Raw genomic sequence first — 18,204 nt, 5'->3', positions numbered from 1 at the left:
TACAAACCTGATGTCAAAATAAAACGTACAAAGTTTAGGCAGACAATAAGTACTTGCACAGATGACGCGATAAACATCGACTACTTGGACAGATGTATTTCACAGGATAGATGTACCGATGGTGGTAGTGTGAAATCGATTGTGAAGAGTACTTCTCAAATATTATTATTTTGATAAACTGTTAAATATTGTATTAGATTTCACAAAACAAGATTGAAAAAAAATATTCGGACAATTATGATTTCCAGATTTTTTTTTTTTTTTTTTTTTTTTTGTCTACAGCCCACTCATTAGGCGTTATTCTTTTATTTTCACACTAATACCATATGCGTGATGATTCGATGAAATGTTTGAAGCCTGCGTATAGCGCTGTCCAAACAACTGTTGTTCATCTGGGTTATCTCTAGTATTTAACAAAACTTAAATAAGCAACACCTTAAAAAAAGAGATTTTAATTACTTATGACAACCCAACGGAAAAATTAATTCACTGAATGTACCTTAACTCTGAGGACGCCTCAAAACTAAATGAAAGTTTATTTATTTATGTATTCATTTTTAAGTATATATCGGTCTTAGTAAGATATGCAAAGTTTGCAAACTTTAGCAGAAAAAGAAGGTATAGTATCAAGAGCTCAGTTCTTAACCCGACGGACAAAACGTAACTCACCTACTTTATTACTCGAAGATTAAAAGTTGCCTTTACACAGATCATTTGACACATCGAACATACTGTAGAACATAAATTGCTACATATGTTACTAATTTGGATTATATATATTATGACAATGACGATTGCAACAAAAAATCTAAATACACAAACACACATAATTCGACGGATAGTTAATGAATATCTTATATTTACCTTTTCGACTTTATCCTATGGCTAATACTAATTTGAATAGTTTATTCGGGGAGACATATCCTCACATTTTACTACATCTTCCTCACACTTCCCCATAAAGGCAGTATTTAAAATTTCCTCAAAATGGTTCTGAATTCCAATACTATTTCTCCCTTTCCCTGCTTCCTCAGAATAGTGCATGATTAAAACAGGTTTCTGAATAAACTATGTACTTGACTTTAGTTGCTACCTGGTCTACTTAGTGCTACAAGTACAACGGTTAGATTGGATGAGGAATATATTTAGCCTGCGATGCCTCCCGATTTAAAGCCAGATAACTACTTCTGTGGGGTTTTTAAACGATGAAGTGTTTCTCTCTTCAGGAGACTAACTCCTCTCAAAAATTTAGAAAAACAGTCACGACAGACCCTAAAATAATTGATGAAAATATGTGCGGTAGTCAGTCAAATTCCGTGATACGACTGCATGAATCGTGAAGAGAATTGAGCTTCGTTCAAACAATCTTTAAACGAATAATGAAAATATTATGCGCAAAACTTTAACGTTTGATAACTTGATTCACAATATTTTCCTACTTATCACATTATCGAAGAAGTCTGCTCTTACGAACTGTCCTTTTAACTGGACATTGTAAGTCTCTCAATATCTCACGGACCCGATTGAGGAAGCTTCCTTTGACACCAGCTTCATTTTGCAGGTAAAGGAGAACTTTCGTTTAGGAAGTGATATGTAATTAAAAAATAAATAAATAAATAAAATAAAATATTTAAAAAATATTGGAGGAACAAGGGCAAAACGATTATGAAAACTAAGGGATGTTTTCGAGGATAACGATCCTTATTATCAGTCTGGAAAAAGTTTTAAAAACGGAAATCATGTGTAGAAGCTGAAGGGATAAAAAGGTAATTTAGAAAGGCATTATTTTTTTGTCCCTTCACCTTCTCAGTTTTTTTCTTCTTTTAACTTTTCTTCAGATTTAAAAATAAGTTGATAAGGACCCCGTTGTCCGAAACGTTTCATAATCACTGCAGGAATATAAAGCATTCTCTTTTGTATGTTACTGTAACTGTTAAAGGACAAATGGCTTGTATCTCAACGCTGAATAAAATATTGAATTCCCTTGTAACAATCGTTTAGTGTATTTAATTAATAGTGACATTTTCTACTCTTTCTAGGAAATGTATGATTTTCGTGATGTACTTCTGCTCCCCTCGATCTTTCTCACTTTTACACCACACACAAACAGTCACTCATCTGAATTACATCAACAATATCACTATTCACCTATTTGTACATAGTTAAGTACTTCAGCTTGATGACACATATTACCAATAGCAAATATTATTTACGTAATTTCCTCAAATACCGTAACTAACTGAGCATTTTAAGTTTCTCTCTATTTTATTTCTTTAACACATACAGAATTACTACGTATAAGTATTGAAGAAGTAGCAGATTAGATATATGCGATCAATATAGCATTAAGAGAAATGTACCACGAAAGAAAGAAAAATGAAAATACAGGGTGTTTTGGTTAAATTTGGCACTTTGAATGTTGAACATAAATATATGTGGTGACGGGACGTATTTACCAAAACATTAATATGATTTTATTCTCATTGCGGAACACCTGTGATGTCAAAAGGAACTGCAATGAGCGAATAGAAGCCATCAGAATATTAAAAAAAGTTACACGCAACATGATAGTCCATATAGGGCACCCAAATTTCGCAATCAAGACAACTGCTTAATGCTGCGTGAACACCGTAAAAGTGATGCGGTGTGAAACGCAGAGGTGTATGAAGACCACGAAGCAGTGAATGCTAAGAAAAAACACAGACGAAATTCCAATTGACGCCGAATACCAGAATTCATCTAATAATTGCAGTAGAAAGTGACAGATCACCCAGGCAAGTGCGAGCTCAAGAGCGGGAAATGGGTGTTTGCAGCACCCAATATGAAGCTAACTGTTATTGAGAACCTTCGCTATCACTCATACAAGCAGCGTAAAGGCTAACTTCTAACAGAAAAGGCTCGAATAAACCACTTGATCAAGGCAAAGAAGTAGAACATCCCACAACCGGGGACATGTGGTTCTTCTTTGACGAAAGAAACTCTTGTCAGGACCAGATACACAGCCTCCGGAACAACAGATAGCTTGATACAATCCATCGGACGTTCATCGCGTCATGCACACCACCTCAAAATGTGATGGTGATTCGATGTCTCTCCAGTGAGTGTGATCTGATGTCACCACACATCATTGACAGGGACTCCGGCTCAATGTGGATAGTTATGTGGAGTTGCTGAACACCGTGGTCAAGCTTTATGTAGAGAGCGTGGTTGCCCGAAAATCTTTCGTGTGGCAGTATGATTCAGCTACTTGCCATATCCCTGGGAAAAGAAAAGTTAATGATTTTACCAGTCCCAACGTGTAGCCCCGTAACTCCCCTGATTACACTCCTATGAATTTTGTGTGTGGGGCAAACAACCACCCGCACTGCGTACAACACCAAAACCCAGCTAATCGACAGGATTTGGATAGTGTTTGAAGTTCGCCCTCGGAGACTGTACATGTCGCATATGCCAGATTCCAGATCCTTCTCGAGGCAACTGAAGATACTGAAGGTGGCTTTTTTTGAGTAATTTCTTTTTTCATTGTTGTTATCTTCACGTCACTTTTCCATATTTCCACTATATTTTGTTTTGAATCCCGACATTCCCTTTTGTATTTCAGCAGCAACTGTCAAATGTAACGCGAACACCCTGTAAAATGTTAACTAATAACAACATTCTTGAGATAGACAATTACGTATTAGAGTAATATTCAAAAGAAAATGCCAATCTAATACCTGCTCTTCACGAAGAACTTAGAATATGGATCAAGATACGATAGTACAATTTTTGACAGAATATAAAAATTATAATCTGTTTTTACAACATCCATTAATCTGTCGACAACCATTTTGACTATCATGTTAAAAACTGGAAATAGGTCCCTCACAGACTAAATGAAATTATTTTGTAGGAAAATATACCACTAAATCTTGTAACTTACTGAAAGAAGCAGGGTTGTGGTAACTTGGACACACAAGTCCCAACGTGGCAAGGAACGGTACAAGTTGCTGCGTACTGCCCTGATATACACACTGCCCTTCTGCCAATGTATAGAGATGATCAAACATTTCAAACAGCCTTGCACTCGGCTGGTGAATAGTACAGATGATGGTTCGTCCGCCACGAGACAACGATTTCAGAAGAGAAACACACTGGAAACATGACGAGCTATCTAAGCCACTGAAACAGAAAATAAAACACATTAAAATTTGAATGTACGTTCGCAATTCGACTGTTACGGAATCAATCAAGGAAACATTAACAAAACATGTCTGATTTTATAACCGATTTAGGTTAAAAGGCAGTAAATACTTATTGATATTTCATGGTTTCTCTTACTCATACAAACAAAATGAACGTTGCGATAGCATCCTTAAAATAATTTCCTGATCATATCATTAATAGGAATACACAAGAAACATGAGTAAGTAAAATATACATAACAAACAAATTAGCTACGCCAAACAAGTAAGATTTTGTGTAAAAATAAAAAAACTATGTTGTGGTTTAGAAATAGTCTATCAGTGTCTAGAATTTAACGAATGAGATTTGTGTAGGGAAAGTCCGCCTTGGATGACTGTCATGTAAAAATTAAAAATAATCGTAAATACTCGCTAAAAATGTAGGGACTTTATTTTAAACTAGAACAGTTTATCCATATTGAAACTGTATAAAAACTTTTTTCTCTTCTTATTCCAGAAACAATACTCACTGACTTTTAATCACAAAATTGATGCACATATGTCGAAGCTATGTGTGATCATTTCACAACCATTGGTATTTTACACTGCAAAGTGTTTCATGGTCTAGCACAGAAGACTAATTGTATTTCGATGAAATTTATACGGGACAACCGCACATGTATACTCTTTCAAACAAACAAACAGAAAACAACAAAATCGGTGGACCTATGTCAAACTTAGCGTGAACATACCCCCCCCCCTTTCAAAAAAAAAAGTGTTCGATTTCACCACACATTTCTGGCTTGAATAAAAACCCGAGCAGTGTTTCAAACATGTAGGCATTATGTCCCGTCTCATACAGTTTCGGTACTAGCAAGGAGTGTTAAAGTTTAATTAATTAAATAAAACCAACTATTAAATATTAGTCATTGTAAAAATTATCAAGATGATATATTTTTGACCTACTTATTTTACAACATTTTGGTTTCTGTGGTACGTAGAAATATCCTTTCAAAACTTTTTTCTTTAGTTTTTCTAATTTTTCGTATTATATATTTAAAGTTTGAATATGAACTACTATTTCAAACATACTCTATTATTGTTATTTAGACAATAATACTCAAACTAAATAAACGTAAATTTAAGTTTGTCTTAATAATACAATCACTAACAACTGTGGGTACCAGCCTAAATAATTTCTCTCTCAAAAAAATGGAAGTGGGTCGATTTGGATAAAGATTTCTGTAACTTGCAGATAACCTTATTTCTTCTAATATACCAAGATACTAACTTAACCTAGTTGTTCCATTTCGGAGTTATTCATCAAAGAAATCGTATACGCAAGGGTGACTGTATCATTGTACGCAACACAGTTAGTCTCAGCTCACTTAATATATATATTTTTTTTTATTTTTTCACTCATACTTCAATTAATTTCTTTTGAAGCTATTAACAAGAGAAACCACAAGGGAAATGTAATAAAGTAATTGTTTTAATTTACTATTCTAGCTTGAATTAGACAATAATAAAAAATTAATTGAAACCTTATTTATCTAATCCTTGTTAGTCTGGATTTCCGTATAAACCAAATTACATTTCTTCATTCTATAATGCGTAGTTACACTAAACTCTTTTAAAATCAATTATATATGATGATGATGGAACCACGTTCGAATTTGCTATAACAGATATAGGCGTACAAGAAATACTTAAAAAGATGGATCTTACTGTAAGTATGAAAAATTATTTTACAATATTTTTTCACTTACACTAAGATCCATCTTTTAAGTTATCTTTAATACGAACTGTATTATTTTTGACTTTTGAATTACCTCAATTAATCTGAATAATTCTGTTTTATTGAATTTACATCAAACAATATAGAAGCTGTTATATTACCTTGTTGGTTCATCGAAGAACATGATTGGAGGGTTATTTACCAACTCTAAGGCAATAGACAGTCTCTTCTTTTGTCCACCTGATAGATTGCTCGTCATTGTTTCTCTGTGCTCTTGTAAGCCAAGGGTTTCCAAAATCTCTTTGATCTAATACAAAAAATAAATGAAACATCAGTCATAAACTTATTTACACTGAAAAGTGTCACTGTAGGAATTATATTTAGCACATTGTACAAATTATATCTTGCACTTATCTAAGAAGCTTTGCGTTCAACTTCTACACTTCGTAATTTTCGGAACTGTTCTTTTCAGTTCTTTAGAGAAAGCTGATTATACTAGAAAATACAATGAAGGTACATAAAGATGCCATATACATCACACACCCATTATTTGTGCCAGTAAGTAAAGTGTATCATGGGTGGGAGACTTTACAAGTTTCATCGTTAAAATATCGTTCAAGTTCTCGACAAACTCAAGCATTCTTTGGTACCTTCTCACTACCTTTTTAAACTTTTTTGATCAATTTATCTCTAAAGCTGAGGTTAGAACAAGTTCCCAAAACTACAAAATATGTTGAACGGAAAGCTCGAGATGTAGATCAGAGTATTAATTTTAAAGTCAACAATTCGTTGAAATATCAAATAACAGAATTGTACTTGAAATTCTCTTATTGAAACAGAGACAGAGTGAGAGAAAGAAGAGAGATCATCCGAATTTATAATCTTTGCTTACATTAGACAAATGTGGACATTAAATATTTTGAAAAGATAATTCATTAAGTGGCAAAACCCAATAGTGAAGGAAACTAAGTCCTAAATAAAATTCCAATTATACCATAGATGCAGCATAATTTTCTCCTGTATTCTCGTTTCTTTTCGACTAGTTTACTTAATTAACAGCCAGGATTGGGCAAATTATAAAATTCAACTTGATTTCAAAAAAAAAAAAAAAAAATAAAATAAAATAATAATAATAATAATAATAATAATAATAATAATAATAATAATAATAATAATAATAATAATAATAATAATAATAATAATAATGACAAAAGTCAACTTCCAAATTAAAATCAGGTATGGAAGTTACTCCTCTATAATATTAGAGGAAAACTTTTCTTTTAGGCAACGTACTGTAGATTAAAATACGCTACGATCACAACCACAAAACAATATGTATATAACTGATTTATTTTAAAGCATATTGATATCATATATAGCGTCAGAGAAGAGTAAACGAATTAGTTTCTACCATTAATAATTAATCAATTGTTTTCTCAATGAACTTGAACAATGATCCTATATACATTCAGCAATCAGAATACATTAACAGTGACACAGCTACTAACTAGTATTTTTCATTATGATAATCGTCTTTTCCTTGGATCAAAGATCTTTCGTTTGGTTTGACGCAGTTTTCCCACTCTTTCCTATCCTGAGCAAGATTTTTCATTTCTATGTACTATTTCTTCCCTACATCTTGTATTATTTGGTCGGCATATTTCAATCGCGGTCTTTTTTTGGACATGTTTCCCTATGCTATCCCTCCACAACCAATAGCATGATTCCTCCGGGTCTAATGATTCTAGCTCTTCTTTTTGAAATAGTCTTCAGTATGTTTCTTTTCTACCACTCTTTCATCTTATACCCTACCCACGCATTTAATTTTCGACGTCCTTCATAGTACCACGTCGACATTTCCGGTTAGAAGCAGGGTTGGGAAAAACCACGTACTGTTGTTTTTGTTTAAACCAGTATATTTTATTTTAAAACTGCCCTTTACTTCTTTAGATTAATATGTATAGAAGTAAATCTGTTTGGTCCTTACGTAACAATGGGGTTATGAATGATGGGACCTACAGGTTAAATAGGATTCCCGGATAGGATGTTTTCCCGTTATGCGTTTTTATTTTCTCCTTAAAATAATTTCTTTCTTTTTTGTTTTTAAATAGAAAAAAGAAATCACAGTCCTGGATATTTCCAAAAATGTTTTTCTACGATTTTGTTAGTGCGATTTTTCTTTTTAAATTCGAGGTACTGATTTCTCATACATTGTTAACGCAACCTAACGATGTTACTTAGTATTCAGAGAGAAAATACAACTGGTTTCGTTTTTTCCTCCTATTTAGCCACCACCCCAACTTTATGAATAAGAATAACTTGGATTTAACATCTTACGCTTCGTCTATCAACGTTGTCTCGATCACATCGCAGTTTCGATCGATCTTGATATACCTGTTACGAATAGAACCTACTGTGAACTAATAAAAGCAGAACTACAAATGCTTGTGAATATGTCCTGCGAAGACATTTAAACGTATTAAAAGGGATGTGGGATTGTTAAGAGATGCAATCGTCATTAAAATACAAGTAAAAGGCATAGAAAATACTAGGTAAAAGGCATGTAATATACTAGGCTGAATTTAACTGTAGCGTCTCTTTCAGCACCCAGGTTATATGAAACGAGGAGAGGGTTGAAAGAATCTCAGATTTTTAAAAAAAATATCCCAATGGGAGCAACATGATCTCCCACTGGAAACTGTAATATACTTTCTGTATTTTGTGTGTTCCAATTGCTTTTAATGAAACCGACCAGTTTTTAATCAAAATTATTCTGCGATACTATGTGAAACTATACATGTTTGTTATATTTAAATTCTCAATATCACTTATCTTTCATTTTCCCCCTAAAAATCGTATGATCTTCCTTTTTTCTCAGAAAAAAAATAAAAAATACATTTAATATACTATGTTGTGTGTGTTTCAATAGCTTTTACTGAAACTGACAAGTTGTCAATCAAAATTATCTTGCAATACTACGTAAAACTATACATGTTTATTATATTTTAAATTCTCAATATTACCTATTTTTCTTCCTTCACCCCCCAAAAAAGATCTTCGTTTTTTCTTTAAAAAAAATATGGCAGCCTTGAAGGTTAAAGTAAGATCCGAACCGCTATTCGGTTTGCATCTGAGAGAAACTGTCCTCCATCTGGACTCGAACGCGGAACTCCTTGATTACAAAGGCGACGAATCAACTGACTTATATCCGGAGGACATCTTATAGAAGTAAGCTGTACAGATCTTTCATACATTGAATATTTTAAGAGCCACTTCAGAGTGACAAAAAGATATACAACTGTACAAGTAAAATCACTGCACAGAGTTATACACATTATTAAAATAAATGAACAATTTCAGACTACAGAGTACGGAAGATCTAACTAAAAGTCCAGTTAGTTCATTGAGTCTCAAATACAGAGACTTAATTCAATTTGTAGACCAATAAAAGAAGTGAGTAACGATATGAATCATTTGATTTTACTCTAGTGCACTATTCACACATATACATATGCAGAAAATACTTTATTTCAATAAATCACTTACGTTCATGTTTTCCTAGGTTTGTAATGTGAGAAAAATATATTCTAGATAGTTCGAGAAGCTCACACGATTTGTGGCATTTGTGCTTTTAAATTTACTTTTTGCTTTAAACCGTTTTTTTTAAAGAAAGAAAAAAACTGGTTTAAATTAGTCAGCTCTGGTTAGAAGCATTGGTTTTTCTTAGAATGCCTTCTTCACCTGAACTATTTTGGATTTTACATTTTGTTTATATTTATTAGTGCTTGTTATTTTAGAAAGATCAATTTTATTTTTTACAAATACAGCTTTGTTCACTATTATCAGAGATTTCTAATAATCACATAGTGTACCAGTGTACATCAGCCGAAAGTTGGTAACTTTGAATTGTCTCTCACTAATGTTGTAAAATGGTTCTTCAGTTAACTTAATGCTGGGCGTTCTCTAGCATTGTCAACAAAATGACGTAGGACCAAACATAGATTATTTTGCACATCCTGTAATATTCTGCAGGATATTTCATATTTAAAATCCAAGTTTCGCTTGGCAGTGCTAGCTCTATTAAGAGAGTTTCAGCCAACACGACGACAGAACTAAAAAAAATTTAAAAAGAATGAAAATTTGGTAGTCTTGAATTGTCCTTCCTCTCTAGGAAACTCACGGATAAAATATTATATTAAACTATTTCATGAATTTTCTCATATAGGAAAGGATGTCTTTACTAGCACAGTACTTCGAATGAGGAAATCTTAACGATGTGTGTTGCATTATTTACTTTTTTCTTTTCTTTCTTTTTTCTTCTTACATAACAACGCCTTTCTTCATTTCCAGTAAGTAATGCATTAATACACTGTACACATGACATGACAACAATACTGAGGTTGTTCTGTTTATTACTGCTAAAATTCTCATCTCTGTATCCTAATGCAGGAATATTCACCACGAAGGTCATCAGTGGGAAGAAATGTTCCGCTACTGTAGCAGAATACTAATCCACAATTTCACTGTTAATTTCACATCTTAATTAATAAGTGTCGTAGAAAAACTATGGAGAAGACGTAACAACTATCGTGTGTCTATGTATTTCTGTTTTTTTCCCACCTTTCACCAAGGCTACACTATATATTTTCAATAGATACAAGGGAAAGCCACGAAAGTTTTACTCTGACCACCATACAGATGCGCTATGCAAGGGTCAGAAATTTTAACAATTGTAGGTTGATACAAAACTCGGTATCGAGCTACACTCAGTTTCATGGTAATCTTTAAAGAAAATCCACACCTACAATCCATGGAGAGATTTAAGTTATACATGGTGTGGAATGTCAAATTATGAAAGGGAGAATTGGAATGTGGGCATACAAGTAAACAGGATGATCCAAAAGAAGGGTGTCCATCCAGTCAGAGAGTCCACTGTGGCGACAAAAGTCGAGCAGCTGGTGCTTGAAGACAAGATGCGTAACAGTTTATTTATTCGTTAGGAAGATTAACATTAGCAGACTGTCAGTGTAAACATGTACATAACATCTTGTACATGAATAGGGTGCACACAGAATTGGTTTCTAAGTTACTGATACCCTTCAGAAAACCAACGTCTGAAATGTGCACAACATATTTTCGGATCCATACCACATCAATAAGATGCAACAGCTACCCACTAAGGTCATTTTGTGTGTGTTTTGGAACACAAAGCTGGAATGTTGAATAATTACAAATAAAAAAGGTTACAACATGAGCCTACTACAGACTTGCAGCAAAAGTTACGGGGTATTAAAAAACGTTGGTTTACAATGAAAATATGTGATGTGCTGCTACTTGACAATAAACCTGCATATCGCGCTAGTCATTTTTGTTTGCCGTTGTGGTTCTAAACCTTTGTACCATTCATCAAATTCACAACCTGGCACTTCCTATTTTAACTTCTTTCCAATTTTAAAGAATAACTTATAGGGAAGACGTTTCCACAATGACGGTGGGTCTGAGGGAAGTAATGAACTAGTTTGTTACCAATCTGCGGACATGTATGAAGTATTAATAACGATGTTTTCGAACTAGTGGACGATGTTTTCGAACATATCCGGACCATAATCAAGGTAAATGTCTATTCTTGTACATACAGTTAATTAGAACATAGGAATCCCAGCATGAGTATTTGTAAATAATAATAATAGTAAAACTTCACTATACACGATTCAACAATATATATATACAGATAGAAGACACTAAGAGCAAACACTCAGCTTTCAAGTCTTGAACTGATCGCTGACGGAGGAAAAGAACATTCTAAACAGACACGTCTAGTTGTACGTCATTTTCCACTACTTCTACTTTATTCCTCCAAAGCTATTACTATAGAACTATTTGTAGAGAGACAAAAGCCGTAGAAAAAATGAAATGAAATGAAAATCTTTAAGTTTTACGTCCCACTGTTATGCCGGTTAGGCTAAAGGAGACGGTGATGATGAAAGATGAGAGAAATGGTGGAATGAAGAAAGTGAGAGGAAACGGGAGAACCCGAGAAAACCCACGAGCACGGTGTTTGTCCACCACAAAGTCCACACGGCGCGAGCTGGAATCGAACTAGGGACCCCAAGCACCGGAGGTGAACGCTCTACCACTGAGCCACCGTGCCCCCCACAAAAGCCGTAGACTATAATCCACTGAATACATGGCAAATTATTTGTTTCCTTATTGAAATGAATGGAAATTTACATTTTGAGTTTACTGATTTCATCTGTAGCGTTATTTTAATGTACCTCTGTTTGTACAAATAATTTATTTTATATATAAATTTAATACTACTTTTTTTGTAACTAATAACATAAAATACAAGTCAAAAGACTTTGTTAGACACACAAAAACTAAAATTACTGTGCACTTTATATAAATGAATAAATAAATCTATCTACATTCTAATGTTCTAATACAAAATGCTTAAAAGAAGACAAAGTTAATTTTACCAGGGCGTCTAAAAATACTGAGCCTTTTACGCACACGATAGCGTTAGTGTCCCAAATTGCAAGGTGTATGAGTAGCAGTGAGTAAGGCCTAACATAATTTCACAGCCGACAGTTCGAGTTAGTAGATTATATATAAGTAGTTTTGTATTGAAAATAAGTAGTTTTTCGCCCCTAATCATACCAAAGAGAGGTGGGACGAATATATTCTTAGAATCAGACGGAAGGTACAGCGCCGTGAAGATGAATGAACTTTAACTGCCCCTCATTTACAATTTTATTTTGATAAAGGCGAAAATGGCGCAGAACAGTGACGAAATCTGTGCTCTTTAAGGATTGTTATCAAAACCAACAGCCAAAAGATGGTTCAGTTCCTTTCCTTCTGGAAATTTGCATGTCCAAGATACTCCTCACAGTGGGCAACTAATTACAGCAAAAGCGGATGATATTCTGGCAGAGGCGCGTAAGACCAGCATGCAAGCAGTTATGACATCGTTAGGACGTAAAGATCCATCAACAAACAGCGTTAAAGCATTTGGGTACAGAAAGAAGATCGACGGTTGGACGCGACATGATCGGACTCCAAAATATTTACTCGGTCGAATTTCTATCTGCGAACCTCTACTGATACATAACGAATTCGAGTCATTTCTGAAGCGGTTAATCACAAGTGATTAAAAGTGGCTAACTTACGACAGCAATGCGTGATAAAGATTGTGGTTAAGTGAAAAGAAGTCCACACTGACGCCCAGCAGGGTTATGCGTTTGGTGAGATTGGAAGGACATTGTGCATCACAAGCTGCTGTCGCTGAGCAGAACGATAGACTCGGACCTGTACAGTCGACAATTAGTGCGAGTGCACCAAGCAATTCAAAAGGAACGAAATTGGTCAACAGAAGGGTGTTGTGTAGTTGATTTTGAGTTTAACGTCCCGTTCAGCTACGAGGCTATATGAGACATGGACCTACTGATTAACATGACATCCGAACCACATGAGTTCCAGCCAGGAATCGAAACTGGGTCTCCCACGCCAAAAGCGCTTACTTTAACCGCTTAGTCACGAAGGAGCTCTAAGGGTCTTGTGTACCCCGCTGACAACGTCAGACCGCATACATATTTAACGACCCGTTAGAAATGGCGAGAACTTAGCTGGGAGGTATTAATGCATCCACTGTATAGCTCGGACCTGGCTCCCTTAGATCATCATTTGTTTTAGTATCTGTGGAGGTTCGTTATTGGCATTTTATGAGTTTCAAAAGAGACATGTGAAAACCATACATTACAATTTTTTCATCAGAAACTTCAGAAATTCCATAGCAACGGGATTACGGAGTTGAACCATTGGCAAAATGTGATCGAACAAAATGGTGTATATGTGGTTTCATAATGTCCTTTGCAAAACACAACAAATGTATTCTCAATTTTGACCTCCAAAGGCTCACTAGTTTTTAGACAACTTGATATACAGACTAGGAGACTGAACTTTCTGCTTACCACTTCATTCCTTTCCCGCTCAGATACATCTTCGCTAAGTTTCAACTTGGCTGCCACTCTCATTGCTTCCTCGACTGTCAAATTTCCATGTAGTTGATTGTCCTGCATGATGTAACATGATAAACGTCGAAACTGGCTCAAGTTACGTTCCTGTCCATTGATTGTGATTGAACCATTCATTCCTGTTACCCTGCAAAACAATAAAATAATATTTCGTAAGATAGACTGATATATAGTATTCCATACAAAGCACACAATGTATTTTTATTTCAAATGGATCACACATCCTTACAACATATATATGTTTGTAAAGATGCATTTAAGAACATCCTTCAAATCATATGGAAATCGCCCCACAGATCATGGTATGAATAGGCCGTAACTGATCGTGGTATCTGTAAGGAAGGGACATAGGGACATACTACGAGTAACTTAAATGTCATAGGAGAACAAGACAAGTGTAGTTCTGTGTGAATCGCAATCTGGTCTTCAATGCCAGGATCTCGCCAGCCAACCTCTATTGTGCAATTAAGTGACTTAGAACGTGGGTCTGTAAAAAACAAGTGATTTCCCAATGAAAGCCCCTATGACACTCCTTTTATATGAGTGCCGGACACTACACAATTAACTGTTGGAGACAGATCTAAATTCCACGTTCCTTTCGCAAGACTGCCCTCACACCTATTCACTGTCGAGAATATCTTCCATGATATTGAGAGAGACTGAAATGACAAGGCGAATACAGGCGGTGGTCTTCAGAGATAACAATCGTTTCCGTTTGGAATAGTGATAGATGTGTGCGTGTCCGTAGACGTTAACAAGTGTGAAAAATCCAACGTATGTTAGCACTTGGTATGTAAACCCACACCTGACATTCTGGTATGGCGGGCAATAAGCATTGTGTTTGCTTTTAGTCTTTATTGAATAGACTACAACCAGGGGATCATATATTCATGACGTCGTCAATCCTGTCCTAGACCCTACCTCGCGGAACATTTCGCGGAACCCCATCCTTCAGCAGGATACCGCGAGTCCCCATGCTGCAAGGTAACTCAACATGTTCCTTCACTTGGGTTACCCTGGCTACAGGCTGTGCTATAGGCCAAAAGAATCTGTCAGATTAAGTTTCACTTTAATAGATATCTCTATATATTGTATATGCTGACATTACTGCTATTCTGCATTAAATTTACGAACCAAATTAAGTATAGGCTGTATACAAAAACGGATTCTCCTTTCAAAAGGGCACAACTTTAATACCGAAAGTCCTATTCTGTTCAATTGTTCATACACCCTCCATTCCAAAAGAAACCGAACGTTTTAAAAAAACAAAAAAGCAATGTACATTTTGGAACAAATCATTTTTATTAATCAATGTATTCCCCTTCTGCATCGATACACATATTTGCACGCTCCAACAAGTTGTCAAACGACTTCTCCATGTCCTTTATTGGAATGGTCTTTAGGACGGCAGTCGTCGCCTTCTCAATGGCATCAATCGATGCGTGCCACTTTCCTTAAATCGCCAAATGCAGTTTCGGGAACAGATAGAAATCGCACGGAGCGAGATCTGGTGAATAGGGCGGATGATGCAACCGAATAATGTGATTTTTGACCAAAAATTCAGTTACAAGTCGCGAACGATGTGATGGTGCAGTATCGTCCAAAAGAGTCCAACTGCCGATTTCGTGATATTCGGGCCGAATACGACGAATTCTTGCCAGCAAACGCTTCATTAAAACTCTCCAGTGACTGTCTGTGACGATTTTTTGTTATGTTTGATGAATTCACGCACTTTTTCGATGTTTTCTTCCGATAATCCGGTTCTGGGACGGCCTGATCTTTCGTCATCATCCAGCGTCTTTCTACCCGATTTGAATCGCCTGAACCACTCGTAAACTTGCGTACGGGATAGACACTCATCACCATATGCATTTTGTAGCATTTGGTGCGTTTTACTAAAAGTTTTACCCTGTTTAACACAAAACTCAATTGCAGCTCGTTGTTTGAAACTCATTTTCCGACCGATGTACACAACACACTGACAGTTGAAACGCAATAACTTTGTTGCCGTGCATCCAAATGTCATGACATTTATACCAGTTGTCAATGAGGGACTACGCCATCTACCGGTAGAATATTACAACAGATGGCACTAGTGGTACTATTTGTTTTCAAAAGTTCGGTTTCTTTCGGAATGGAGGGTGTATTATTGCATAAACTCACGAAGATTTTGCTAATGTTGGTTGAAATTAGAAATACTAATTCGCGCGACCTATTATATTGGAAACATAGAGACGGTAACCCAACTCCAAGCACACCTTGTTAAGCAATCCGATGTGATGGAGTTGACAGCTGTATTGATATGTCGTTGAAGATCATTCAAGGTTGGGTTTATGTATAAATGAAAAGGCAACATATTGAAGGAATTTCGAATTTGTATCCGAATATTAATTATATTTATTCTTAGCCTCTAATATTAAACAAAATGGTGTATGTAAAATGTGTATATTATTTTTGGTGCACATTACAAGAAAAACAGATCTACTAGGAACCAATACAATAATAATAATAATAATAATAATAATAATAATAATAATAATAATAATAATAATAATAATAATAATAATAATAAATGAATATTTAAAAGTTACTTCTAAGATACCAAAAAGTGATATTTATTGGCTATTTGTCTGGAAATTTGTATTTATTTAAGTAAAAGCACCAGACTAACTTGGTGCTAGGTAGTATCTTTATTGTAGATTAATTTTCCGCCCTTACAGTAATATTTATTCAATTACCAACAAGTCTTAGTGTTTCCAACACAAAATAAATGCAGCTGAACAAATGGTAAACTTGAGGACTTCGAGAAGGACAAACAACAAGGACGAAGATTCCGGCTGAGTGATTCCATCTTCTTCTACTTAACTTCGTTCCATTGATTATTTTAGCAGTCATTTTACTTAAACTGTTTGGTATTAGCGTGAGAGAGAAAAGGAAATAGGGTAATTCTATGAAATATTAATGCAAGTAAACAAAATAACTTTAATAATTAGTAGTTTACTCAATCTATTAACTGTGAATACCATTACTAAACTGCCAAATTATAAGTTTAATTTCTAAGCAAGAGGGGCACTTGGGAAATTCTTTAGTATTTCAGTTAATAACACAATTGAAATAACGTTAAAAGTGTTCAGTGCCAACGAATTAAACGAACTTTATTTCCCCAAAGGTATTTGTGCTTACTGACAAATTTGAATAATAATAATAATAATAATAATAATAATAATAATAATAATAATAATAATAATAATAATAATAATAATAATAATAATAATAATAGGTAGCTTGGGGTTTAACCCTCTTTTCAGAATCGAAGTTACTAGAGACATGAACTCACATATCATGGATTCTGAGCCACGTACGCTTCCATTAGCGATCGAATACCCACATTTCACGCTGGTGAATATATAATTGCCACTTAGTATGTTACTGTGTTAGCCATTTAACGATGAGGAAACTGCGAAAAATGAAGAAAGCCAAAACCACTAAGTCCTGTTCCTTTATCAAAATATATAACTTCAACCAGTGGTGGGTCTTGAGGAAAGTCACATTGGTAAAAAAAAAATATATATATATATATATATATCGCTACAAGTTAAGGGAAGAAAGCTTACTTAATATACTATAGATAATTCTTGTATACACTAGATAAGCTTTCTCCCTTAAGCTTGTAGCGATAAAATTTGAATTTTTACCGATGTGTCTTCCCTCAAGAGCCACCATTAGTTTCAACTTAATTTAATCTATGCAGAGATGAGAATAGAAAGCGACTGTTGATATTGTTCTACAAAAGTATAAGTTATTATGCCGTATATTATTTAGAAATCTGACTGTAATATCGCTATATCAATCTTTCATATGTTTGACCAGTGGCGTATTTATGATTTTGTTTCGGGGGGTGCTTTGCTAACTTTCGGGGGTGGGGGATATGCCTGAAAATGTGAAAATTCTGCAAGATATTTCATATACTTTACTATAGCAAGTAAGATTTCAGGGCGGAAGCCCCCCTAAATACGCCACTGTGTTTGACCAATCTTATCTAACTCATTTCTCTGTGATCAGTGAAAGGTTTATAGAAAACGGGAAAGAGATAAATGCTGTATTTATTTATCTAGAAAAGGCTTTTGACCGCACGTATTGGGAATTGTTGTTGGAAGTTCTAAAAAAAGGTTGGGTTGGAATGGAACGTTCGAAAATTCATAAGGAACTTATATATGAACCAACAAATGGCTGTTAGAATAGGGGAGGAAATGACAGAGGGGTGTGAAAT

General features: G+C 34.8%; 1 protein-coding gene across 2 annotated transcripts in view; it reads right to left on the bottom strand.

Annotated features, from left to right (window-relative positions):
- LOC145690269 (ATP-binding cassette subfamily G member 4) overlaps positions 1 to 18,204 on the bottom strand; it is a 185,598-nt gene that overhangs the window by 18,008 nt on the left and 149,386 nt on the right. For both annotated transcript variants that reach the window (XM_081765001.1, XM_081765000.1), the window contains 3 exons: positions 13,872 to 14,061; positions 6,063 to 6,208; positions 3,923 to 4,161 (listed from right to left, as the gene is read on the bottom strand). In XM_081765001.1, the coding sequence (XP_081621127.1) occupies positions 3,923 to 4,161; positions 6,063 to 6,208; positions 13,872 to 14,061 (575 nt within the window). The remainder of the gene's footprint in view (positions 1 to 3,922; positions 4,162 to 6,062; positions 6,209 to 13,871; positions 14,062 to 18,204) is intronic.

The sequence above is a fragment of the Thermobia domestica genome, chromosome 7 (assembly GCF_964235325.1).
Source record: "Thermobia domestica chromosome 7, izTheDome1.hap1.1, whole genome shotgun sequence".
Taxonomy (NCBI): Eukaryota; Metazoa; Arthropoda; class Insecta; order Zygentoma; family Lepismatidae; genus Thermobia; species Thermobia domestica.
This window is presented reverse-complemented; position numbering and strand designations above follow the sequence as displayed.